This window comes from Mercenaria mercenaria, chromosome 15 (genome assembly GCF_021730395.1).
Source record: "Mercenaria mercenaria strain notata chromosome 15, MADL_Memer_1, whole genome shotgun sequence".
Classification (NCBI taxonomy): Eukaryota; Metazoa; Mollusca; class Bivalvia; order Venerida; family Veneridae; genus Mercenaria; species Mercenaria mercenaria.
Window position 1 is genome coordinate 57,633,173 of NC_069375.1, and position 27,050 is coordinate 57,660,222.

At 35.7% G+C, this 27,050-nt stretch overlaps 3 protein-coding genes across 4 annotated transcripts; all 3 read left to right on the forward strand.

The window, feature by feature from the left end:
• Nucleotides 1-5,883: 5,883 nt before the first annotated feature.
• On the forward strand, nt 5,884-8,277 carry LOC128548792 (uncharacterized). The gene has a single exon (XM_053524266.1). The coding sequence runs from the start codon at nt 5,884-5,886 to the stop codon at nt 8,275-8,277; it is 2,394 nt and encodes a 797-aa protein (XP_053380241.1).
• Nucleotides 8,278-13,171: 4,894 nt separating this feature from the next.
• LOC123555668 (uncharacterized) lies at nt 13,172-15,655 on the forward strand. The gene is made up of 2 exons (XM_045346263.2): nt 13,172-13,326; nt 13,604-15,655. The coding sequence occupies exon 2, from the start codon at nt 13,610-13,612 to the stop codon at nt 15,002-15,004; it is 1,395 nt and encodes a 464-aa protein (XP_045202198.2). The 5' UTR covers nt 13,172-13,326; nt 13,604-13,609; the 3' UTR covers nt 15,005-15,655.
• An 866-nt stretch (nt 15,656-16,521) lies between these two features.
• LOC123555680 (uncharacterized protein y4mH-like) lies at nt 16,522-21,626 on the forward strand. Of its 2 annotated transcripts, none has more exons than XM_045346274.2 (8): nt 16,522-16,628; nt 18,020-18,181; nt 18,470-18,546; nt 19,232-19,392; nt 19,979-20,026; nt 20,488-20,601; nt 20,935-21,001; nt 21,326-21,626. In XM_045346274.2, the coding sequence occupies exons 1-8, from the start codon at nt 16,604-16,606 to the stop codon at nt 21,512-21,514; spliced, it is 843 nt and encodes a 280-aa protein (XP_045202209.2). In that variant the 5' UTR covers nt 16,522-16,603; the 3' UTR covers nt 21,515-21,626. The 2 variants fall into 2 exon arrangements, with proteins under 2 accessions (XP_045202209.2, XP_045202216.2); XM_045346281.2 differs by lacking the exon at nt 16,522-16,628 and adding an exon at nt 17,467-17,570.
• The last annotated feature ends 5,424 nt before the right edge of the window (nt 21,627-27,050 follow it).

Below are 27,050 nucleotides of genomic sequence, written 5' to 3' on the forward strand. Positions count from 1 at the left end.
CATTTTCGACTTTTTGATGACCGTATGCTATAGAGAAAAGGGAGAAGATCTCTTTCAAAACTACGAGAAGGAAGTTCGAGCCAGAGGTGAAGCAATTCACAAAGAGCTATTCGGTGACTTACGTGGCAAAACACCAACTGTCACTACTACTCCTTCAACTGTTGGAGCTTCAAAGCTGAGTCCAAAACCAACGACCAAACGCATCAAAACTGTCGAGGCAGCTCCTTTAACCACAAAAACACATTTAACCAGGAGACCAGTTCGGGTAAAGGCAACAGTTCCGAAACACAAAATACTTGAAGAAAACTATTTACCGAAATTACGTCGAGAAAATGTCCTTGAATGTAACTTTATGCTAAGAGAAATGCCTTTGTCGACATGGAAACTTGTGATATCACCATCAGAAGAGAAGTTCAATGTCGCTGTGCATGCTCGTAAAGGAAATGGCTGTGGATTTAAGGCAAAGTGTATTTTTGATGGCAGAACACATGTTCCCGCTTTATACGAAATTGCAGTTCAAAAGAAATACCGTACGAGAAGGCATGTTGTGTATAATAAACTATGTCGCTGAGGATTTGCAAGCAGAACAACTGGGTATTTCAGAAGTGTCTCCTCGGACGCCGGGACATTCAAAAACAGATTAATGCTGTTGTGAAAAAAGACTGCAGTGTTTTTATTCGACGAGTTGTATTAAAAAACCCAAAGATAAACACTATGCTCCACAAAAGCTTGAACAGGTATGACTATTCTTGGAAGGAAGTGCAATCCGAGCGGGCGGGTCACAGGAAGGTCACAAAGAACTCGATTGACATCTCAGATGAGATGGAAATGTAAATTCAAACATGTATAATGACAAGTTTCGTTATTCATTATATACTATAGTCAATAAATCTCCGTTCATTTGCGTGTATACATATTTTACTATTTGTATTTACTTGCCAAGTTTGATATATATATATATATGTGTGTAAACATCACTGTATTGGTTTGTCATTGTAAAAATTGTTACAAAAAGATGTTAATCTTTCTGTTCTATATTGTTAGCCTTGCGAGTAAATATGAATCAAATGAAGTAAAACAGTGAAAACAGATTTTAGTATAAGAAACAAAAACACTATGCCTATCACTATGACAGTTCCTTGTCCGTTATACTTTCTTACTGTACGTATGAGAAATTAAAAAAATGCGAATCCAAGACTTAAGCCAGGTTCGGGTAATGTAAGATAGTTAAAGTTAATTTACATTTTTGTCATTGTTTCGAGAAAAAGGACACATTATTAACTCGTAAATATGCAAAGGAGTAAACGCTTCAAAAATATCCCAGAGAAACAAATGTACAAAAAACGACATATGTAATGGCGTTTACTGTTAGCTTTCAAATACCAAAACCTTGTTTTGACCTAGCACAAATGGACTCTTGGATAAACTTTATTATGATGTATATTTGAATCCATTTTTGACAGGAAAAAGAAACCCTTTAAAGATAAAAAATGTATAATATTACCCTCCGTCACGCAAGTAGACCAGCCAAACAAAATGTGACAGACTATTTAATTAAATCTTTCCACGAGTGTTTTCCTAATGAAATTAGTGATTTTCACTCGCAATCCCTAACAGAATGACATCAACCCATGCACCAGAAATCTCAACACCGAGTAACACTTCATCATGAGAATATCATCATGTCCAATAATTTTAATTTACCAATAAGTAATACAATGTACATTAAAACATGCTTTTGTCGGCTTTGGAGTGGGCGCAAGCAAGTGTCTCTCAATATCAGGAATCAGAACTTTCAGGACTAGTATGTTTCCAAAGGATCTTCTTAAAGAGTTTACTTACTATCACAACAGTTTCAATATCTATTAATAGAATTCTGTTTAAGCCGGTGCTTTGGTGCGTGAAAGGTGCTACATTTCCTATAACCTCTCATGAACAGGATCAATCAAACCGAGTCTGCTATAATTGTCATTTGCTAGGTTGCATTCTATATACTTTTTCCCAAAGGATCTTGCTACTTTTTATAGATTTTCTTTAAGAGAAATTATTTAAATAGCTCTCTCTCTCTCTCTGTGTTTTAATGTCAAAGGATTATCAGTTTAATGCTTACTTCTGATTTAGTCACTTAGTTAATTAATACTGTTCATATTAGGTTCAAATGATACTACCCCAGCACCCATCAATCTCTCACATTCCACAATATAATCTACCACTACCTACTTCAAGTGTCAAAAATAAATTCATTTTGCTAATATTTTACTAGAAGCTTAATCAAAATAAAGTTATATTTCAGTTAGAAGAAGTTATTGCTAAACTTAGACCTAGAGGTTTTAAGACAGGTGTATGGCATCTTTTCAGCTGGGAGAAAGAGTCGGACTGGTTTTGGTGTTGGACTTGATATTCTAGGCAAACATAACATTCCGTTTGATTTGCAGGCCAGGTGTCTTTTACTATTTTGAAACAATAGTGTTAGTTAGCAACTGAAGAGCTAATTCCTGTGTTTTTCATAAAAAGAATCTAGACATTGTCCTTAAAATTAATATCTGGCAGTCTTTTTTTACCAAGAGGGAAAGAGGGGGGGGGGGGGGGGGGGGAATAGCACGGTATTTTGGCAAAGGGAAATAAAAACAACTAATGTAAAGTCAATTGTTGGGGGAAAACTACATGGTTTAAAAGAAATTTTCTGAGATGAAGGGACATTTAGAAGGGAAACAACCACCCTGCCTGGGTATAATGCACGATGATAATACCAGTGGTAGAGTATGCAGTGTTTTCGTGTTTTAGATCGTGCAAGGACTTGGGGAAAATATAAGTGATCTTATTATAGACTTCTCATTCGTTACCAAAGCTACTTTCAACGTTAACTCAGTATCTACAGTCGTTTATGTACTATTTCACAAAAAGAAGGCCATTATCAAAACATCTAATCAATGCGAAACTTATACATACTCAGATTAGATAAGTTATCACTGTTTGACTTCATGTAATTCATTGTTAAGATAAATTATAATCTATACGCTTTTTAAAACGTGGTGTGGTACAATTTCCTTTATCCTTTCAGCCCATAACATTTGAAATCGTCAAGGAAATGACCAAAATGGGGACGAGTTGACTAGGGGACGAGTTGAACTCTGCGGCATGGGATTCAGTTTCATGACGTTTTACAAGCTATTTTCACAGGAGCCTTGCAACGTATTATACTGCACTTGCACACCCCTGATGATAATATTATCTATTCCATTCGGAAACCCGTGGAATTATTCATCCATCAATCAAAATCAAAAACGTTTTAATTAGCTGTTAAATGGCCTTCACCCCAGTTATAAACAGTATGAAAAAATGAAATCAATACCGGCCTAGGGCCGGAAAAATACTATTGCAATTTACCAGAACTACAGACAAGTGTGTCTGTACAACATGTAGATCTGCTATAATGACATTTCACCATGAAAATAATAAACCATTCATTGACATTCCGAACTGTGGACTGTGTGATATTTTTAGACACCACTGGTCAATTCATTCATGTAGGCATTTGTTTCACTTCTTTTTAAATTTTTAAAATATTTTCGACTCCACACCCTATAAACGACTGTACTCACCCTCTTCCTGCTGCGACCGATCAAAACAATAAGCTGATCGCTGAAAGTGGGAAAAAAGCTATTTTAAAGTGATTTATGTGCTTTGTTGGTGTGCATATCTGTACACTACTGGAGGCTGAGCATGATTTGTTTCTTTACATAATAAGTTAGTCTGATTACAGGTAAAATAAGAAAAAAAAAACTCGATTGATCACTGATTTTGTCCAGAAATTGCACATTGTCGGCAACAAAAGTACGTATTTTCTTGCTTGGAAAATGATTTACATATAAATCCCACTGTTTGGTGGATAAAGAAACAATAGTAGTTTAGTAAAATTAAATGAAATCATTGCTAAAACCTCCCGTTGTCTATTACCGTCAATGAAAGAGGATTCGGTGTGATGTCCTGACAGACTATGCATGTTTACTTGCAGTTCTGTACAATGTTTGTGACTTTCGTACAAAAGACTATATACCTGACTTATTTATTAAATATAAACTTTTCCCTTGCTCCTGTAGTACTTCTTCATAATTGTAACCAGCAAACAAAGTTTGAAGGAAGGAGGGGATTTATAGGAGTCACCATGCGGTCCGTCTGTCTGGTCTGTTTGAATGTTTTCTCATAAATTTGGTCCTGCAATTACTTGAATACTAACCACCCACCGCTCTCAAACTTCACACACACACATGGGCAATATGTAGTTAATGCCCGTTCTTTTCTTTGTTTTTTTTCTCTTTAATATCAATGTCACACTTAAGAAGTCAAAGGTAAAAAACGGGTTCATTTTTCGTGTTTGTGCCATAACTTCTCTATGCATTAAGGGATTCTGAAATATTTTGGCACAAATGATCACCACAATGAGACGATATGTCACGCACATGAAACAGTTCCCTAGCTTCAAAATCAAGGTCACACTTAGTAATCAAATGGCCATAACGTCTTTATGCATCAAGGGATTCTAAAAATAACTTGTTACAAGTATTTACAATCATCAGTCGATATGCATGCATGCTTATTTCAAGAAACAGCATGGATTGCAAATCAATTTGACATGTTATTCACCAGTTTCGTGACTTAGTCGAGTGAATTTTTTATGCAATGAGTGTGATCAGTTAATATTGTGTCAGCATTTTGTAAACATTCCTTGTCTGTTTCATCTGTTATATCACCACATACACATATTTATGTTCTGTCGCGAAGTGCGAGAGAAATTTGTAATATTTACCCTACTAACCTAAAACCTAACTTAGCTTACATTTTTTGATAAGCTTATAATTAGCTTTTTCGACAGTATTACTCATAGATTGGCTATTCAGCTTTGCCTCTCTCCAAATTTGGGAGTTGCTTTTTGATTTGCACACGGCACTAGTTTTTTCTAGAGAAGAGATCAGATATATTCGGTATTTAGGCCAGACAACATCTAAAATTTTACAGAGATTTTAATATAGAAAATTCAAAGATATTTGTTACAAAAGAGGAATAAACTGTAGAAAACTAACATTGTTGTTCAAAAATTAATTTAACTGTTTCTAGTGTAGCGAAAAGGAAAAAATAGTCACGGGTCGCTACATTAATTGGTCCCGCGAACCGGATGAGGATTAAAGGACACCAGCAGGATTATGAGAAATTTCGATCTGGACATTTGTTTAAAGCATTAATTGCAATTTGGAGTAAAGATTCGATCTGCAGACAAACGATTGACTAAATTTTTAACAAATGTGTTGAAGATGGAATAAAAGAAAGAAAAACGGAGTAAACTGTAAAAAGGAAAACAAAATTGGGCTTGTGAACGAAAAATGCTGGAGTAAAGGGTTATGTGCTGCTGTTTGATAGGAAAGTAAAACGAAAAAGAGTCAGCAAAAATTGAAAGAAAAACTGTTAGATTTATGCAAAGGTTCAAATTTATCAGACAAGCAGTGTTAGGCGTTGCCCAGACAGGTTAAAGTAAAGAGTCGTGTGCAAAATTCATGAATGGAATTCCAGTGATATCTTGTTAGCTGAAACACGAGTGTGCCAGTCCAAAAATAATTAGGTGTTGAAATCGGAGACAATATAATCTACAGAGCAGTGATAAAAGGTCGTTAAAGCATAATTGCTGATGAAAGTTTCCATTGGAAATAAACAGGCTAAATTCTGTAACAATTATGTGATAAATGCCAGAACCTAAAGGTTGGTGGAAAGGGTCGTCTCAAAAGCAAAGAAGAAAAACGGAAAATAAACATATTTAAAATATAAAGAAAGTTTGAAATGTTAAAAAAATGATGATTTGGTTGAATGAATTGTAACTGTGACTAAACAAATATGGAAAAGCAAAAAGACGGCCAGGAGGCTATTAGTGCGATGTCGTCAAATTCGAATTTACGATATCTGAAAAGCGTGAGGACAAGGTTTCGTAATACGTTGAAGGAAGAGGTTGAGAAAGCTGCATCATTGTTAACGTCGGAGTGTGAGGAATACGAGTTAGATGAAAAAATAAGCAGTGCTTCGTCATGTATGGAAAAGATTAGCTTATACCGAGAAAAGGTAGAAAATCAGAGCGAAAAACTAGTCACATCGATGGGGGAAAGTGAAGAAATTGAGGTGATTGTGGATGATGACTGTAGTTTGTGTTTCCGTGCAATGGACATTTATCTAGAACTAAAGAATTTCTTGAGCAAACTTTATAAGTTAAAGGACAAATTAGAAGAAAAACCACATGAAGAGTCGGACACTCATCTGTTAATTCAACTACAGCAAAATATGCAACAATTAATGTCTTCACAAATGAAGCAACAAGAATTTACAAACAGAAAAGAAGCTGAAAAACTGTCATCAGTTAAGCTACCGAAAATAGATATGATATCTTTCGCCGGTGATAAAACTAAGTGGACTGAATTTTGGGACTGTTTCCAGAGCGCGGTACACAACAATAAAATGATATCAAACATTGAAAAATTTACCTATCTGAAGAGCAAATTATTCGGTGAAGCAGGAAGGGCGATTGCTGGATTAGCCCTGTCGAGCGAAAACTATAACGTAGCAATAGACATTTTGAAGAAAAGATTTGGCAATTCACAAGAAATAATTGATCTACATTACAAGCGACTGATAAACATTCCGTCGGCTACAAACAAAGTTAGCAGTTTGAGATATTTGATAGACAATGTCGATAAACATTTTAGAAGTCTGGAAAGTCTCGATCAAAACGTCAACCAAGACATTATTGTGTCGATCATAAAGTCGAAAATACCTGAAGATGTGTTACTGCAACTTGAAATCATGAAAGATGTCGACGAAAAGTGGACAGTTAGAACTATAAGCAAACGGTTAAATGACTATATTGTAGCGCGTGAAAGGGCAGTAAAGGACACGAACAGTACCGACATTAGACAACGACGCTCAGCTACGATGTCATATGAAAAGAAAGAGCGAAGCTTTGGACTGGGAATGAGAAATCGTACGTCTGAATCTACACCAAAACATACGACAGAGGCGTTTGTAGCGGGAGAAAATAGAGCAATTACGCAAACATTTACGAAAGCGTGTAGATACTGCAACGGCGAGCACTGGAGCGATGAATGTAAAAGGTATAAAACAATTGATGAAAGGAAAAAACGGTTGAAAGGATGCTGTTATAAATGTTTGAAAGATAATCATAGAGCTAAGGACTGTAAAAGCACAAGAGTTTGTACGTACTGCAAGAAAGTGAACGTACATCACAGAAGTTTATGTGACAAAAGATTTCAAATTAATCAAAATCATGAAAGCGCAAATTTGTCCAATGAAGTGGAAAATGTTGAAAATACGGAAAGCGAAAATAAAACATTAGAAAACGAAGAAACAGGACTTCTATCTTACAATGAAAATGTATTAATGCAAACAGCATTTACAGAAATAAAAAAATCAAGAAATGGGCAAAGTGAACATGTAAGACTTATGCTTGACTGTGGAAGTCACCGAACATATGTTTCACAAAGTTTAGCAGATCGTTTGAACCTGGAGGTAAATGGAGAGCAAAGCATTCATCTTATAACATTTGGTAGCAGAAATAAAAAGGTTATACAAACAAAATCAACGAAGATCGATATTAAACTTCAAAACGGAGAGTACATGACACTGACTGCAAATATTGTACCCAACATCACTGGAACTATCAGTAGAAAGGCGGTTAGATTGAAATCACAGTCTAAGTTTGACAGTCTTACAAAGGATCTTATATTAGCGGACAAAATCCCCACCCAAAATGAAACTGAAACACTTGATTTGCTTATTGGTAATGACTATTACCTGGACATTGTGCAGACTGAAAAAATCGAAGTTCAGCAAGGACTGTACCTATTAGCGACAAAATTTGGCTGGATGCTTTCAGGGAGAACAGAAGTTACTGATGAATACGATTCTAGTGACATGAACATGTTGATTCTAAACTATGGAAATAACGTAACGAAAACAAATGTATTCACAAACGCGGACAGTGTAGTTCCAACAAAACCAGATATCGAAGACTTTTGGAATGTTGAATCTATTGGAATAACTACTGAAAGGGAAAACACAGATGATCAAATTGTTATGCAACATTTCAAGGATACACTTAAGCGCGAGGACGGGCGATATCAGGTTTCATGGCCATGGAAACGAGATATTGATGAATTGCCGGAAAATCGTGGATTGGCATTAGAAAGACTGAAATCATTAGTTACTCGAATCGAAAGATAACCTGAACTGAAACAGCAATACGACGATGTAATTCAAGACCAGCTTGCAAAGGGCGTTATTGAAAAAGTTGACAAATGTGCAGAGTACGGATATAAACATTATATCCCACACCATGTAGTTATCACACCAACGAAAAGTACAACCAACCAAATGAATGCTTATACAGAGGCCCTGTCAAGCTACATGACCTCTGTGGAATTTTAATGCGGTTTAGATTACACAAAATTGGTATAGTTGCCGATATAGAGAAGGCATTTCTGCAAGTGGGATTGCAACCTTTAGAAAGAGACGTTACCAGATTTCTATGGCTCAAGGACATCAATACATCAATCGTAAATGAAGACAATATACAAGAATTTCGCTTCGCAAGGGTGCCGTTTGGCGTAATTTCGAGTCCATTTCTACTGGGTGCCACTATCGAATGCCATCTGGATTCATATGAAAGTGAGATTTCAGAAAAACTGAAAAATGATATATACGTGGACAATGTTATTACTGGAACCGAAACCAAGACTGAAGCCATTAAGTTTTACGAAACATCAAAATCGATCTTTAAAGATGCATCAATGAACTTACGTGAATGGACTACAAACAGTAAATCCGTGAATACTTCCATACCTACTGAAGATAGGTCAGGGTGTGAAAAGACAAAGGTGCTAGGACACTATTGGAATGTTAAAGATGACACATTTTCTATCAAAGCGCCGATTTTGTTACCTGAAACGTCACAGATTACAAAACGAACAGTGCTAAAACAGATAGCTTCAGTGTATGACCCTCTAGGTCTTTTCTGTCCGATTTTGCTTCGGGGGAAGATACTTCTAGAATCATTGTGGAGTAAACATTGTGACTGGGATGATGAACTTGAAAATAGTGACATTCTGTCATGGAAATCGATCAAAGAAGATTTTGTTAATATTCCAAATTCTCAAATTCCAAGATATGTTGGATTACAAGTTGTCGATGAAAATACAAAAGTACAAAACAGATTGGTTTGCTTCTGCGATGCTTCAAAATATGCATATGCGTGTTGCATTTATCTTATTCAGGGAGATAAAAATGTAACAAAAGGGAACCTTGTATTCGCAAAGTCAAGATTAGCTCCTATAAAACAAAATATGACGATTCCAAGATTAGAATTACTGGCGATGGTCATTGGAGTTCGTTGCACTGAATTTGTGAGAAAAGAGCTGAAATTAGAAATAGAAGAAACTTACTTGTTTACGGACTCGCAATGTGCATTGAAATGGACAGAAACAGAAAAGGCGTTACCCGTATTTATCAAAAACAGAGTTAAAGAAATAAAAAGTCACGGTGACATTTCGTTTAGATACGTATCTACAAAGGAAAATCCAGCAGACGTAGCAAGTAGAGGAGTTACAATGGATCAGCTACAAAACAATCAACTATGGTGGCATGGTCCTAGTTGGTTATCGAAACCGAAATCGAATGGAAATTGACGAAAAATTTGTGATAGCGGAATCAAAATTTGAAAATACTGAGCAAGATGTAGAAACGAAGAAAAATGAACCATTGTTAAAATCTGAAGATGCGCCTGCTTTAGGTTCAGACAATAATTCTCTTTGCGGAATTAAAAGTGAAAAGTACTCATCTGCAATCAAGCTGTTCAGAGTTACAGCCCTTGTCTTACGTTTTATCAAAAGGATAAAGAAACAGAAATGTGAAACTGAATCGATTTCAAGTGATGAATTGTTACATGCCGAAAATTTGTGGATATTGCATTTACAGAGAGAGTGCTATCAAGATGTGTACGAGTCGATAACAAACGGTAAAAAATGTACCATAAAGCAACAGCTTGGAGTATTCATAGATAAAAATGGTCTGCTTAGATGCAGAGGCAGGCTTGAAAACGCAAATATTAGCGATGCAGCCAGATATCCTATCCTTTTACCAAAGAAAGATCATATTACACGTTTAATTATTGAACGCGCTCATAAACAGCAACTTCATAGTGGATTATCTCAAACGTTGAGTGCTGTGCGATATAAATTCTGGATTCCCAGTGGGCGTGCTAATGTGCGCAGTGTGTTACGATAATGCATACTGTGTCGGAAAATCGAGGGCGGTGCGTACAAGATGCCGCCAATGCCCCCGTTTCCAAAGGGACGTGTTACGGAGGCGGTCGCGTTTGAAAGGACAGGTCTTGATTATCTGGGACCCCTCTACATAAAGACCTCTGGGGAATATAGAAAGGTATGGGTCTGCCTATTCACTTGTTTAGTAACTCGTGCAGTACATTTGGAGACAGTACACGATATGTCAACAGAAGAGTTCCTATTAGCGTTACGTCGATTCATTGCGCAACGGGGGTCACCAATGGAAATAAACAGTGACAACGCAAAACAGTTCAAGTTAGCCAGTGACACAATACATTTAATCTGGCAAAACACTATCAAAAGCGATGACGTGCAAACGTATGTATCAAATCATGGAATAAAGTAGAATTTTATTGTCGAGCGAGCCCCCTGGTATGGAGGTTACTGGGAAAGACTTGTGGGACTTGTTAAACGATCATTACGCAAATCTCTGGGACGTAGATCATTGACTGATATTCAGTTACAGACTGTTATCAAAGAAATAGAAAGTGTCATCAATTCTAGACCACTTTTATATGTGGATGATGATATAAATTCTAACATTACGTTAACCAGGACATTTTCTGACACTGAACCCACGTACGGGCATACCTGAAGCGGATTACGATGATAATGATCCAGATTACGAACCATACGAAAGTTCAACGAAAAAATTGTTAAAATTGTGGAATAAGGGACAAAAACTTTTGAATAATTTTTGGGAAATTTGGAAAAAAGAATACCTCATAAGCCTTCGTGAAAGGACTCAGTCGGAATTAAAATCACACAGAGTGCAGTCAAGTTTTAAACCTAGTGTTGGCGACGTAGTTCTGATTAAAGACGATTTGCCACGGGGATTATGGAAAATGGGAAAGGTGATTAAACTAATAATGTCGAATGATGGACAATACCGATCAGCCAAAGTAAATTTGTCAAATGGTAGAACAATTGGTAGAACACTAAACCATTTATATCCAGTCGAGGTATCCGATGACCATAATTCAGTGGAACAAACAAAATTATCAAAGCCAGTACTAAAAACACCAAAACAGACAGAACAAACGCGTCCCAAACGAAAAACAGCGATTATGTCAAGAAAAAGAATACAGGAATTAATTGCTAATAAACTGATTAGTTAATAATAAAGTTAGTGAATGTTGACTGGGATTATATTAGATGCTTGAAGAAAAGACTGACATTTGCAAAATTCTTATTCTACAATAAACTGAAACCGTATAATACTGTACTTATAATATGCTTACTTGCTTTCATTTAATCACAATTTACGTTGACAGCTCATTTTGTAGGAAATGTTCAAAAACAGAGACATGCGAGAACAATCTGAATTCATTACAGTGACAGGAGGATAATTAAGAATGATAAGCTCGTGTTTATCTAATGGTTTAGTGATAAACTTACATTCGGAGAACTGAAACGCATTTGTTTATGATAAGAAACAACAAACTGACTTCTGTTCAATGAAATGTATAAAAAGGAAGATTAATTCAACGTAAATTGGAATTTAGTATTCTTATATCTTGCCATTAATATTATATGCTTTTACTTAAGCAATTATTTCTTTCATTGCATTTATATTCTTATAGTTTATAATTATTCATTAAGCAAATAACTAAAACATGTTTTCTAGTAGATATTGTTAAGTGCTGTGTGACACCATTTTCAGCATTTTTGTTTAATTTGAGATTTGATATTATCTTCATTTAAGTTTATGTTAAATGTAATATGTACATGTTATGTTACATGTATCTTTCTGTTCTGGCCGGAGTGTCGCGAAGTGCGAGAGAAATTTGTAATATTTACCCTACTAACCTAAAACCTAACTTAGCTTACATTTTTTGATAAGCTTATAATTAGCTTTTTCGACAGTATTACTCATAGATTGGCTATTCAGCTTTGCCTCTCTCCAAATTTGGGAGTTGCTTTTTGATTTGCACACGGCACTAGTTTTTTCTAGAGAAGAGATCAGATATATTCGGTATTTAGGCCAGACAACATCTAAAATTTTACAGAGATTTTAATATAGAAAATTCAAAGATATTTGTTACAAAAGAGGAATAAACTGTAGAAAACTAACATTGTTGTTCAAAAATTAATTTAACTGTTTCTAGTGTAGCGAAAAGGAAAAAATAGTCACGGGTCGCTACATGTTCAACTTTAATATTGTAAAACATAAATTCACACATCGTGTAAAGCAAAAAATATTACTTTGAAGACGATTTCTTACCTTCGCCCAGTCAGTTGTTTGTTTTGACCGGTCGCAACAGGAACAGGGGGAGCACAGTCGTTTATAGGGGATGAACTCGAAAAGAGTGTTTTTTTTTTTTTTCAATAGTTACATGTACCAAAATCTTAGCTTTTATCAATACTACCTGAGATCGGACGATTTAGAAAATAATATTTGTAATACCTAGGTCCATTTTTGTGCGTTACTCTCTAGAAAATGTTTAATGTATATTACTTATATTTGTGATATTATCTATGCTTCTTGTAAATAAATGTGTGCATTAACATGCTTTTTAATATTTCTTACTAGTATTTTAAATATCATTGCTCGCAGGCTTATGACAGCTTAAGTACTGCTAAATATGGGTAGTACATGTACTAACATGACCGTCTTAACAGTTATTTAAATCAACTTTGTAAAAGCTGTCAACATTTACAGTGTAATGATAAAGCTATCATGTAAGTTAAATATAGTAACAACAGCTGCTTAATATTTATATATATGTATATGACGTATTTTTAGCTCTTCGCGCATGCTTTGTGGACAGGAATAAACAAGCTGATACGTTTTAACATGTATCGAACATGCGCAATAGAGCTTCTGTAGTGTTATAAATATTGGCGATATTGGTTCATTTTATCAGCTAGCGTATAGAATTAACTTCAGATTATACCTGACGCAGTTGTCTACCTTTCTTTCATTAAACAGGTAAATAATACATGTATAATAAATTGATCGGTATTTTATTTATTTTTCAAATAAAGAACAAAATAATTCAAAGTGAGTAAGATAGCACTAACTGCCATGATTCTGTGACTTATATTTTATGTTCTGAAATGATGGTTTACCTCTTAATACGTAAACATAAGTTAGATATATGTAGTTATATAATTAATATAGATCACACAGTAATTTTTCGTTTGTAGTGTTTGAAGAGAACAATTATTTTCGTTTTACTTTAACTCTGTATTTTTTATTTCAACAGTATCCAATGGCGCTACCAAATGGCCCGATGGAGATTGTGTTCTCATTTGATACGACAGGAAGTATGTACAATTTTCTGAACGAAGTTCGTGGGCGTGTCTCTGACATGATACAGCGTCTTCAGGCAGATATCCCAGGTATAAGAATTGCTATATTCGCACATGGTGACTATATTGACAAAGACACATATTACGTCACAAAATACCTTGATTTCACTGACGACGTAACAAAAGCGGTAGAGTTCGTGACTAACGTTGAAGACACCTGGGGAGGTAATGATGGAGGCGAATGCTATGAACTTGTTCTGCATGAGGTAAGAACAAAATTGTCATGGTCGCCAGGTTCACAGAGAGCTCTCGTTATGATTGGAGATGACATAGCACATGAACCTAACTTTCGTCGAAATAAATTGAAACTTGACTGGAGAAAGGAAGCCGATAGCCTCGCTTCTATCGGCGTTCGTATTTACTCTGTTCACTGCGGCACATACAGCAAAGCCGACGTTTTCTACGGTCAGCTAGCACGTAAAACAGACGGACAGCATCTCAAGTTGCAAGATTTCAAAAACATTTTCGACTTTTTGATGACCGTATGCTATAGAGAAAAGGGAGAAGATCTCTTTCAAAACTACGAGAAGGAAGTTCGAGCCAGAGGTGAAGCAATTCACAAAGATCTGGATAAACTGTTCGGCGACTTACGTGGCAAAACACCGGCTGCCTCTACTACTTCAACTGTTGGAGCTTCAAAGCCCAGTCCAAAACCAACGACCAAACGCATCAAAACAGTAAAGGCAGCTCCTTTGACCAAGAAGCCATCTTTAACCAAGAGACCAATCCGAGTAAAGGCTACAGTTCCCAAACACAAAATGTTTGGAGAAAAATACTTACCGAAATTACGTCGAGAAAATGTCCCTGAATGTAACTTTATGCTTAGAGAAATGCCTTGGTCGGCATGGAAACTTGTGATATCACCATCGGAAAAGAAGTTGAATGTAGCTACACATGCTCGCAAAGGAAAAGGTTGTGGATTTAAGGCAAAGGATATATTTGATGGCAGAACAAAAGTTCCTGCTTTGTATGAAGTTGCAGTTCAAACGAAATACCGTACAAGAAGACACGTTGTCTATAACAAACTATGTCGTCTGGGATTTGCGCGCAGAACAAACTGGGAAAAGTGTCTCCTCGGACGCTCAGATATTCAAAAACAACTTGATGCTGTTGTGAGAAAAGGCTGCAGTGTTTTCATTCGACGAGTGGTATTAAAAAAGCCAAAGATAAACACTATGCTCCACAAAAGCTTGAACAGGTATGACTATTCTTGGAAGGGAGTGCGATCCGAGCGGGTGGGTCACAGGAAGGTTACAAAGAACTCGATTGACATCTCAGATGAGATGGAAATGTAAATTCAAAAAGACATTATTAGACAAGTTTAGTTATTCAGTATACACACTAGTCAACAAATCTCCGTTCATTTGCTTGTATAAATATTTACTATTTGTATACATTTACTTGCCAAGTTTGATATATTTGTGAACAGTAATGCATTGGTTTGTCATTGTAAAAATTGTTGATAAAGATGTTGATCTTTCTGTTCTATATTGTTTGCCTTGCGAATAGATATGAATCAAATGAAGTAAAACAGTGATATAAGAAACAAAAATACGCATGCGAAACTGTTTGCCTATCACTATGGGCAGTTTCTTGTCAAAGGTGGAATATACCGTTACCGTTATACTTTCTGACTGTATGTATGAGAAAGCAAAAAATTGCAAAACCAAGTTTTAAGCCACAACATAGCCCTGTACGGGTAACGTAAGATAGTTAAAGTTAGTTTAAAGTTCTGTCTTTATTTCGCAAATATGAACATAAGACAGAGAAAAAAGGACAAATTATTAGCTCGTAAATATGCAAAGGAGGAGTAAACGCTTCAAAAAGTGCCCCAAAGAAATAAATGTATAAAAAGAAACGAAATATGTAAGGGCATTCACTGTAAGCATCTTTGTTTTGACCTAGCACAAATTGATTCTTGGATAAACTTTAATTATGATAGCATATCTGAATCAATTTTTGACAAGAAAAAGAAACCCTTTTAAAATAAGAAGTATATAAGACGACACTTCGCACGCATGTAGAGCAGCCAAGTAAAATTTATTTAATGAAAATGTCTATGCACATTTCCTAATGAAATTAGTGATACACTCGCAACCCCTAACAAAATGACATAAACCTATGCACCAGAAAGCTCATGAGAATTTCGTCATTTCTAAATAATTTTTCGTTTTCCAACCAGTAATATATTAAGAAAACATACTTTTGTCGGCTCTGGATTTGCCGGACATATATCTAGGAATCTAAATTTTCAGGACAGTATTTAGGGATCAAAATATCACCAAAAATAAAAAAGGTATTCTAAACCAAATAACTTTTTTAGCTTAGGCCTAAAAAAATTCCTTGTTTTCGGTAACATACTCAAAAAAATTAGGGTAGGTAGGTCGGATTTTTTATATTAAGGGAGACTTTTCGGAAATTATTTTTGTGTCAAAAATGAATACAAATAAGAGAGCATCAGTTAGTTGATTTCTAACATCACTGGCCATGCTTAAAGCATAAAACGTGCAGTTTTCATCTTTTTGTTTAAAATTGAAAAAAATTCTCCAAGGCCATAAAAATGTTAGGGTCAGGCCAGAAATTTAGGGTATGTCGGGATACCGGTAACAAATATTTTTTACGCCTTACTTCCAATGATCATCTCTTTTAAATAAATATATTGAAGTACAATTATAGCTTAATTTGTCATCTTTATTTACTGTATTTTTCACTCCTTGGGAAAAATAAGTAAATAGATAATTGAATGAATAAATAATAAACAAATAAAGCATCCTCTAGACAACGTTGACACAACCGAAGTTTTATCAGTGATTTATAAAATAAATATTTGGATTTATTCGGCAGTATTCATACTCGGTGTGATTATAGCGTAGATCGAGTCAGTTGGAGTAAACATGGAAATTGTTGACACGCATTTTCGTAAGTTCCTTATTATGTGTGTCTTAATAATTCCATTCAGTTTAAATAGATAGGTAGTTGTTATCAAAATGAACACAAAATTTATTTGTGCACATTCTGCATTAAATATTTATATATACCTGAAAACTGTAAAATGTGTGTAACACATGTATAGGTTTATGTACATGTGTATAAAGTGTGTGTTTAGGTAGCAGGGTACACTTAGATGCGAACATTTTGGGCACGGACGGTCTTACATGTAGCGAGCCGCAATATTGCACTTCCCTTATGAGCAGAATCAGGGTGGCCATTTTATAAATTGTGTGCATGTTTTGTGTTTTTAATTAATGGCAAGATCAGGATTCTCATACAAAAATAAAGAAAGTTATCAAAACGAAATATTTACACCATCCATGAAAAATAGCATGCCAAAACCATCAATTTTGCACTGTTTGAACAGCCTGCAATGATCCCGCTGCAAGAACAATGCCCAGTTTTATTGCATTTCTCAATTTAATTGTCCTTACTGAACGTCAGGATATAAACGGAATGGGGGCCCATCCAGCTCGTTTTTTCACAAAATAGCGAAAATGTTCCTGAGTATCAATCAACAAGCACAGAACCCTTCCGTGATTTGAATTTTTCCGCGAAAAGGTGTCTCATTGATCATACAAAGCTACCAGCAATTAGTTTTCCAACTGACATCAGAATTTTACATGTATCGGCTGTATAAATTTTCTAAAGAATTAATAATCATTATCTCTCACCTTAATTTACAGACATCCAAAATCACGAAGTTCTATTTGTAACAAATATTGAGGGGGCTAAAATTCGAAGTGTACCCTGCTACCTTAACATTATTGCCAACCGTCCAATAGTTGTGAAAAAAAAACAACAATAAAAATAATATAAAAGCAAGCCGGAGCATTTCGTGTTTTTGACATTTCTAAAGCTATCATTCAAGTACTACTGTATTTTATCTTTTGTCAAAGTGGGTCAATGTTAATATCACTATACCCAACACTATACACGGAACATTGATTACATACGCATTTGCGTGAGAACTCGACAGACCTTCTATGTTACCAATGTTTTAAATCTTACCATGCTGACACGATTGCTTCTGCCTTTGCGACCAGTGTAGACCAAGATCAGCCTGCACATCCGTGCAGTCTGATCATGGTCTGCACTGTTCGCTGTTCAGTCAGTAAATTTTCAGTAAACACCCCTTCAAATGATAAATGGTGCTGACCCAAATAGAAGATGGACCAGCCTATTATTGAAATTTAGCATGGTAAGGGTTAAATCGCTGATTTATGTAGCGACTAAGCTGAGAACCAGAGGGAGTGAAATAGCAACAGTAATTTAAAATTGATATACCAACAAATAAAACTTCCTAACATTGTTTTCAGACGTTTGGGAACTTGAGAAATTTTCCTACCCGTGGCCTACCCCAGACATGAAGAATATATACAAGAACTTCTACGTGACTGATCTTGAGAATGCGATCGAAGGGACCCCAGTGAAGCATGCAATATTCGTGCAATGTCTAAACGCCAGCGTCGAGGAGGTCGGTGAGTGCAACAGATACCTATATTGCTTTTACTAGCGGAAGTAGGCATCTCGAATACGAGTATATTAATAGCTAACTCAGTGCTACAAAATAACTTCACGGCCGTTGAACGTGCCCAACGTTTATATATACAACAATTTTCAAATAGTTTCCATTATATAGCATTACACACTTTGTTACACAGTTAAGATGTAAGTTTGATAAAAGCACAATAAGTGAAATATCCAAGCCAAAGTGATGTTCAAGACAACAGTAAACTATTTCTGCTTTATTTTGAATCATGTTTCAGATTGGATAATAGATATGGCAAGAACTCACAGTATTATCAAAGGTATTGTAGCCGGTCTGGATATCATCAGTCCTAAGGTAACGACAGCGAAAACGTCTTTTAAAACAACCTCCAATTTTACCTCCACATAATCATTTCAGCATCCTGACATTTTTCAATCTTTTTATCCAAACACGTCCTCCACTGCAGAATTTCGCTGTACACATACAGATAAAAACAAAACCGCTAATAAGAATTTTAAAACTTTAGACTTTAGATGCATAGTATGTTTCCAAAGAATCTTCTTAAAGATTTTACTTACTATCACAACAGTGTTCTTATATTCCATTCAATATCTATGTAACATAATTCTGTTTTAGCCGGTGCTAGGGCGCGTGAGAGGTGCTACATTTTACCTATTACCTCTCATGAACAGGCTCAATCAATACGAGTCTGCTATTACTTTGTTTGGTTGCATTATTTTTCCAAAGGATCATGTTATTTCTTATAGATTTTATTTAATAGAATTTATTTAAATAACTTTCTCTGTTTTAATACCACAGGATTCTCAGTTTAACGTTTACTTCTGATTTAGTCACTAAGTTAATTAATACTGATCACATTAGGTTCAAATGGTACGACTCCAGCACCACCCTACCAGTGCATCTCACCTCTTTATACCCCAGTATATTCTGCAAAAATGTACATTCTTAAGTGTCAAAGTTAAATTCATTTTTGTTACTTCTTTCCTAAAAGTTCTATCAAACTTTGCTTATATTTCAGTTAGAAGAAGTTATTGCTAAACTTAAGCCCAGTGGTTTATTGAAGGGTGTAAGGCATCTTTTCAGCTGGGAAAAAGAGGAAGACTGGTTTACACGAGAAGATGTTGGTGTTGGACTTGATATTTTAGGCAAACATAACATCCCGTTTGATTTGCAGGCCAGGTTCTTTTGCTATTTTGAAATAATAGTTTTAGTTAGCTATTGATGAGCTAAATCCTGTGTTTTTCATCAAAAGGAACTAGAATTTGTCCTTTAAAATTAAAATCTGGCAGGGGTTATTTTACCAAGAGGTAAAGGAGACCTGTGATTTGGAAGGGGGTGGGGAATAGCACGGTATTTGGGCAAAGGAGAATAAATAAAACTGATGTAAAGTCATTTTTTGGGGAAAACTGCATGGTTTAAAAGAATTTTTTAGGGGACGGGGCCTATTAAAGGCCCCTATTTAGAAGGAAAACACCCTGCCTGGGTGTAATACAAGATCTTGTAAAGACTTGGGAAAAGTATGTGATCTTCTTATAGATTGTTAGTATCATTCTTTACCAAAGCTACGTTTCAACGTTAACTCAATATCTACAGTCGTTTATTTATCTTCTTACAAAAAGACCATTATCAAAACGTCTACTCAGTGCGAAACTTACTCAGATCAGATAAGTTATCACTGCTTGACTTCATATAATTCATTGTTAAGATAAATTTAATCTATACGCTTTTAAAACGGTATGTAGTACAATTTCTTCTATACTTTCAGCCCGCAACATTTGAGGTACATTCGTGATACTGTCCCGAAGCACCCTAAGTAAGTGCTTAGTATTGACTTTATTTACACATTATTAAATCCTTCCCCCGTTCTTAACTTGAATAAATAGACCGGAAAGCTAATCCCTGTGAACAAGTTCCATCTTCTTTTAAAAGACATAACATCTACATGCAGTAGTATCTGAAAGTTGAATGAAAACACATTTGACTACTTTGTTTTGATATTGCGCTGCTAGTGTCGGCAAAACCAAGATATGCATTTCAAAAGAGGTGTTTACCCTTACCCTGCTTTACTAAAATAAACTTGGCAGTCCTTCAATTTTGACAGTACCGTTAACTGTTAAAAGGGATGCTTACTAAAAAGATACTGACTGAATGGTGAACAGTGCAGACCATGATTAGACTGCACGAATGTGCAGGTTGATCTTGGTCTGCACTGGTCGCAAAGGCAGAACCACTTGCCACCAGCAGGCTAAGGGTTAATATTTATGTGTGTTTCAGAACAAACTTTATAGTTGATCATATTGCGGTTCCTCCCATCAATACTGGCGATATGGAAACGTGGAGGCAGGATATGGCGGATGTTGCAAAGTTACCAAATGTTTATTGTAAAGTGTAGGTATTTTTACACCTTTCATACGTGTAGACATCTTACATGGTGCAGATGTTAAAAGTAAATGTAAAACACTAAGAATGATGACAGGTGTATTTAAAACTGTTTGAACAGAATTGTTACATAGATTAAGCGTCTGTAAACACATACTCCTTACTATACGCACAACGATTTAAACATGTTTATTACCGAAATAATACAGATATACCGATTTTAACAAATATTTTACCCAATAATCTTAGTAAAAAAGAATTAATGTTTCACCTCTTAAACTTCGCAATAATATTTCTATTTCTGGCCGTCAGAATGCTCTTCTGATATTTTTGATCTTTTAGGTCTGGTATAATATCTGGACAGACACCTTCTACGTGGAAAACCATTGACTTTCAGCCAATCATAGACGTAAGCCGTTTGTGTTAATTTAATAATATTTGTGCAGGAGGGTTGGTGGTTCTCTATTGACTCTCCTATTCACATACATGCAATTCGTTGTTAAAAATCACTTGTGTAAGATGACTTAAATGCCAGTTAATGCAACTAAACTGTACGTACAATAGATTTAAATTGCAATATAGTGCCGTGAAAAGAGTTGGAGGCGGACTTGGCAGCAATCGCGAATTTTCTGCGGTTTCTGAATCGAATCTGTTTACATGTCTTTGAAATGGGATTTTGATTAAAATATTCTAGGTCTTGCACTTATTTAAACGTTCTTGTCTCTTGTTACAGCATGTGCTATCCATATTTGGGCCGGAGAGATGTATTTATGGTTCAGACTGGCCGGTGTTCGGAATGGCTGAAGCCTCCTATAAAGAATACCTTGCTTTAATGCAAAATCTTGTTTCCAAGTTGAACGAAGCTGACCAGAGAAAATTCTTCAGAGAAAACGCAATCAAATTCTACAATCTGGATATATAAACAGTAGCTTATAATGACGCCAATGCCTTACCATGACATTCATTGTAGTTAAAGGACTTTACTGAGTTAAGTAGGTATGACTGTATAAAAATATATGGAGTTTTTAATGCTCTATTGTGTTTTGCTCTATTGTGTTTTGCGTGCGTGTATGTGTGCGTCTGTCTTTACTTTCATAAGCGACTGCTCAAGTACTATGTATGTGATTTAAATTAGATGCTTAAAACACTCGTACTGGGGAGTCATATAAAAAAATGTTATGATATTTTACTATAATGTATGGGCGGGTACATTTGATTCCGTCGTCTTACAATCTGACATTGTACCAGTGCGTCTGTCCTCGTTCACCCGGATCTAGTAAAGTACCTGAGCACAAAGCCCGCGGTTGTTGAGCGTTTAGGCTCGCAGGGTCATTTCGTCGCCCGTTAGTTGTCCTCAACTGGGTAGTAGCCCGGCTTATAAGTCATTCGATCTTGCACTTTTTCGTAGGGACTAGCCATGAACATAAAATGATTGAAGGTTATGTCAAATAGAAAACTGACTTTTCGCACATTCTCGTGTCAGGGGAAGACAACTCATATAAAGGATATGTTCAGCAAATTTCTTTTTAAATCCTCATATTTCGCTCAAATTTTAATCAAACTTTAAGATTTTTGGGATTTAAGTGTTCTATGTTAATATCTTTCTATTTATAGTAACAAATTTAGGTTTATTCTCATGTTTATTCGACTTTCGTTATTTTGATAAAATTGGAAGCAAGAAGATGTTCAGTTAGAATAAATATTTTAACATTTATATCAACATATTAAAAACTGGCTACATGTTTTGTTGCTTTCTATGGTGTAACATGCGAGCTTAATTTCCGTGTATTACCTAAAGCAAAATATTAGATCAATGCAAAATCCATGACAAAGAATTATTGACTTTGATCATTAGCTAATGTAAGGGAGACAATCCAATGTGAAGGGAATTGCTTTAACACAGTCAATAACTGAGGGAAAGAATTCTTGCAAATTCTCGTTAAAAGCTGACCATGTCTAATTAAAATGCGACGTCTGTGAGCAATTATACATCCAAACTTTCTGATATTTACAGCCCCGTTTTGGAAAGCCAGTTAGCTTCGGTAGAACTATTTATTTCATTTCATCAAATGCAATCGTTTTATAGTACTACATTGTAAGTTGTGTAAAAATGCTTATGTTCATCTTACATTCTCTTTCATTAAAAATAGACTGTGGTTCACATTTGGGTATGAAACATATGGGCGTGTTTAGTTTATAGTGGCCGGTAGCCTTCACACGCGCTTTAAATAACAAGAGGACCATGATGGTCCTGAATCGCTCACCTCTTCCCACATGACCCAGTTTTGAGTATGACATCGTTTTTTCTATTATTTGACATAGTGACCTAGTTTTTGAGCTCATGTGACCCAGTTTTGAACTTGACCTAGATATTATCAAGATAAAAATTCTGACCAATTTTCATGAAGATCCATTGAAAAATATGGTCTCTAGAGAGCTCACAAGGTTTTTCTATTATTTGACCTATTGACCTAGTTTTCGAAGGTACGTGTCCCTGTTTTGAACTTTACCTAGATATCATCAAGGTGAACATTCTCACTAATTTTCATGAAGATCTCATGAAAAATATGGCCTCTAGAGAGGTCACAAGGTTTTTCTATTTTTATACCTACTGGCCTAGTTTTTGACCGCACGTGACTCAGTTTTGAAACTAACCTAGATATCATCAAGGTGAACATTCAGATCAATTTTCATAAAGATCCATTGAAAAATATGGCTTCTAGAGAGGTCAAAAGCTTTTAATAATTTTAGACCTACTGACCTAGTTTTTGACCGCAGTTGACCCAGTTTCAAACTTAAACTAGATATCATCAAGGTGAACATTCTCACTAATTTTCATGAAGATCTCATGAAAAATATGGCCTCTAGAGAGGTCACAAGGTTTTCCTATTTTTATACCTACCGGCCTAGTTTTTGACCGCACGTGACTCAGTTTTGAAACTAACCTAGATATCATCAAGGTGAACATTCAGATCAATTTTCATAAAGATCCATTGAAAAATATGGCTTCTAGAGAGGTCAAAAGCTTTTAATAATTTTAGACCTACTGACCTAGTTTTTGACCGCAGTTGACCCAGTTTCAAACTTAAACTAGATATCATCAAGATGAACATTCAGACCAACTTTCATACAGATCCCATGAAAAGTATGGCCTCTAGAGAGGTCACAAGTTTTTCTATTATTTGACCTACTGACCTAGTTTTTTATGGCACGTGACCCAGTTTCAAACTTGACCTAGATATCATCAAGGTGAACATTCTGACCAATTTCTATGGAGATCCATTCACAAGTATGGCCTCTAGAGAGGTCACAAGGTTTTTCTATTTTTAGACCTACTGACCTAGTTTTTGACTGCACATGATCCTGTTTCGAACTTGACCTAGATATCATCAAGATGAACATTCAGACCAATTTTCATACAGATCCCATGAAAAATATGGCCTTTAGAGAGGTCACAAGGTTTTTCTATTATTTGACATACTGACCTAGTTTTTGAAGGCACGTGACTCACTTTTGAAATTGGTCTAGGTATCATCAAGATGAACATTCAGACCAACTTTCATACAGATCCCATGAAAAATATGGCCTCTAGAGAGGTCACAAGGTTTTTCTATTATTTGACCTACTGACCTAGTTTTTGAAGGCACGTGACCCAGTTTCGAACTTGACCTAGATATCATCAAGGTGAACATTCTGACCAATTTTCATGAAGATCTCATGCAAATATATGGCCTCTAGAGAGGTCACAAGGTTTTTCTATTTTTAGACCTACTGACCTAGTTTTTGACCGCACGTGACCCAGTTTCAAATCTGACCTAGATATCATCAAGATGAACATTCAGACCAATTTTCATACAGATCCCTTGAAAAAAATGGCCTTTAGAGAGGTCACAAGGTTTTTCAATTATTTGACCTACTGACCTAGTTTTTGATGGCACATGACCCAGTTTCAACCTTAAACTAGATATTATCAAGGTGAATGTTCTGACCAATTTTCATGAAGATCTTATGAAATATATGGCCTCTAGAGAGGTCACTAGGTTTTTCTATTTTTAGACCTACTGACCTAGTTTTTGATGGCACGTGACCCAGTTTCAAACTTGACCTAGATATCATCAAGCTGAACATTCTGACCAATTTTCATGAAGATCTCATGAAATATATGGCCTCTAGAGAGGTCACAAGGTTTTTCTATTTTTAGACCTACTGACCTAGTTTTTGAGGGCACGTGACCCAGTTTCGAACTTGACCTAGATATCATCAAGATGAACATTCTGACCAACTTTCATAAAGATCCCATGAAAAATGTGACCTCTAGAGTGGTCACAAGCAAAAGTTTACGGACGAACGGACGCACGCACGCATGGACGGACAGCGACGGACACCGCGCGATCACAAAAGCTCACCTTGTCACTTTGTGACAGGTGAGCTAAAAACATGTATTTCATACCAAACCACAACTGTGATGTACATCTTACAACTATACTTGAAATATTCAGTCTAATTTTACATAGTTTGGGAGTTGTACATTTTGGGAACACTACAGCAACTGTATTAATGTGCTATCACAATGCAGTTTTCCCATTGGTCACATCCGGTATCATACACATTTACCATACGCAACTGTTCCGCCTTTACCATGTTTACGTGAAGTCGTAACAGTGATACAAAGGTTTATCGTTTATAATGCAGAAGCAATTTTAACATACTTATGATGTAGCCTGTCCGAATAGTAATGTACTTTGTTAACTTTGAAACATATGTAAAAGAACATTAATAAATATTTAGTCTGCAGTCTTACGACAGACTAGCACAGTATATCATCTCAATGGGGAATTCAGTTTAATATAAATATGTTAAAATCGCCACACCATAAGAAACACATTAAAGCAGTCAGACATTTTGTTCTCATTGATTTATATAACAGAATAATGTATCTCTGACAGGTAAAAACACCCCAAAAAATGAAATTTAATAAGGAAATCGTTTCAAACATACGCAAATGTTCAGTTTTATTCATCAGTTAAAAAGTATATATTAGGGCAAGTACCCGGCTCCCCCCCCCCCCCGCACCCACCCACACACACACAACACACCTCCTTTTAGGATATTTCAAGTTGCATTAGTTCGTGTCAAAACATTATCTCACATGCCACTTTTAAAAATGGGGTTCTAAACAAATGTTTTAAATGACTACAATAAACAACAAGAGGGCCATGATGGCCCTATATCGCTCACCTGTTATCACTGCACTTGAGACAAGAAGGTCCTCGAAAAAAATATCTAAATCCAAAGGACAGGAACAACAAAGGGAAGAAATTTAACCAAAAAGAAGAAAAAAATTCTTACAAGGTATAGATATGTCAAAAAACACCTAAAAATTGGAGGTACCATCCATGTTGTACCACAGAAAAGTGGTCTCGGTTTTTCCCTACGGCCAATAATAAAGAAGTTACTAAAAATAAGCTATTTATAGTAAGGTAAAAGGGAAGTAATTAAAAAAAAATATATTGTGAACAAAAGAAGGATCTGCCAAATAAATATGTTGGCATAAATGAAATTTCAGATCAGTATCTTCATTAGTTACGGAGATATACCCATTTTAATTTGAAATAAAGGGAGGTAATTTGACATAAAATCAGTCCATAGTTATCTACCCTGATTGTCTCAGTCCAACTAATAACAATAATGAAATTTCAATTAATTCCTGTAAGTACTTACTGATATAAATCCATTTTGATTACAATCAGGGGAGGTAATCAGATAATAAAATAACTCTGGAACCTACAACTGGATCTGATTTGTCATGGAATCCAAGATTTATTGTTGTTGAAGATATTTTGAAAGTTTGTATCAAATAAAACCATAAATGAAGTCTCTATATGGCTGCAAAAGCCAAAATAGCCGATTTTGGACCTTTAAGGGGCCATAACTCTTGAACCCAAGATGGAATCTGGCCAGTTCAAGAAAGGAACCAAGATCTTGTGGTGATACAAGTTGTGTGCAAGTTTGGTTAAAATCAAATCATAAATGAAGCTGCTATTGTACAGACAAGGTTGAAATAGCTAATTTTGGCCCTTTCAGGGGCCATAACTCTAGACCCCATTATGGGATCTGGCCGGTTCAAGAAATGAACCAAGATCTTATGGTGACACAAGTTTTGTGCAAGTTTGATTAAATTCAAATCATAAATGAAGCTGCTATTGTGCAGACAAGGTCAAAATAGCTAATTCTGGCCCTTTCAGGGGCCATAACTCTGGAACCCATAATGGAATCTAGCCAGTTCAAGAAAGGAACCAAGATCTTATGGTGATACAAGTTGTGTGCAAGTTTGGTTAAAATAAAATCATAAATGAAGCTGCTATTGTGCAGACAAGGTCAAAATAGCTAATTCTGGCCCTTTCAGGGGCCATAACTCTGAAACCCATAATGGGATCTGGCTAGTTCAAGAAAGGAAT

Bases quoted from the DNA above. Each gene is read 5' to 3' on its own strand.
- LOC123555680 (XM_045346274.2), top strand. From the start codon at position 16,604: ATGGAAATTGTTGACACGCATTTTC. The intron at 18,547-19,231 runs GTAACGACAGCG...CTTATATTTCAG, and splicing joins TGGATATCATCAGTCCTAAG to TTAGAAGAAGTTATTGCTAA. The intron at 21,002-21,325 runs GTAAGCCGTTTG...CTCTTGTTACAG, and splicing joins ACTTTCAGCCAATCATAGAC to CATGTGCTATCCATATTTGG.
- LOC123555668 (XM_045346263.2), top strand. From the start codon at position 13,610: ATGGCGCTACCAAATGGCCCGATGGAGATTGTGTTCTCATTTGATACG.
- LOC128548792 (XM_053524266.1), top strand. From the start codon at position 5,884: ATGGAAAAGCAAAAAGACGGCCAGGAGGCTATTAGTGCGATGTCGTCA.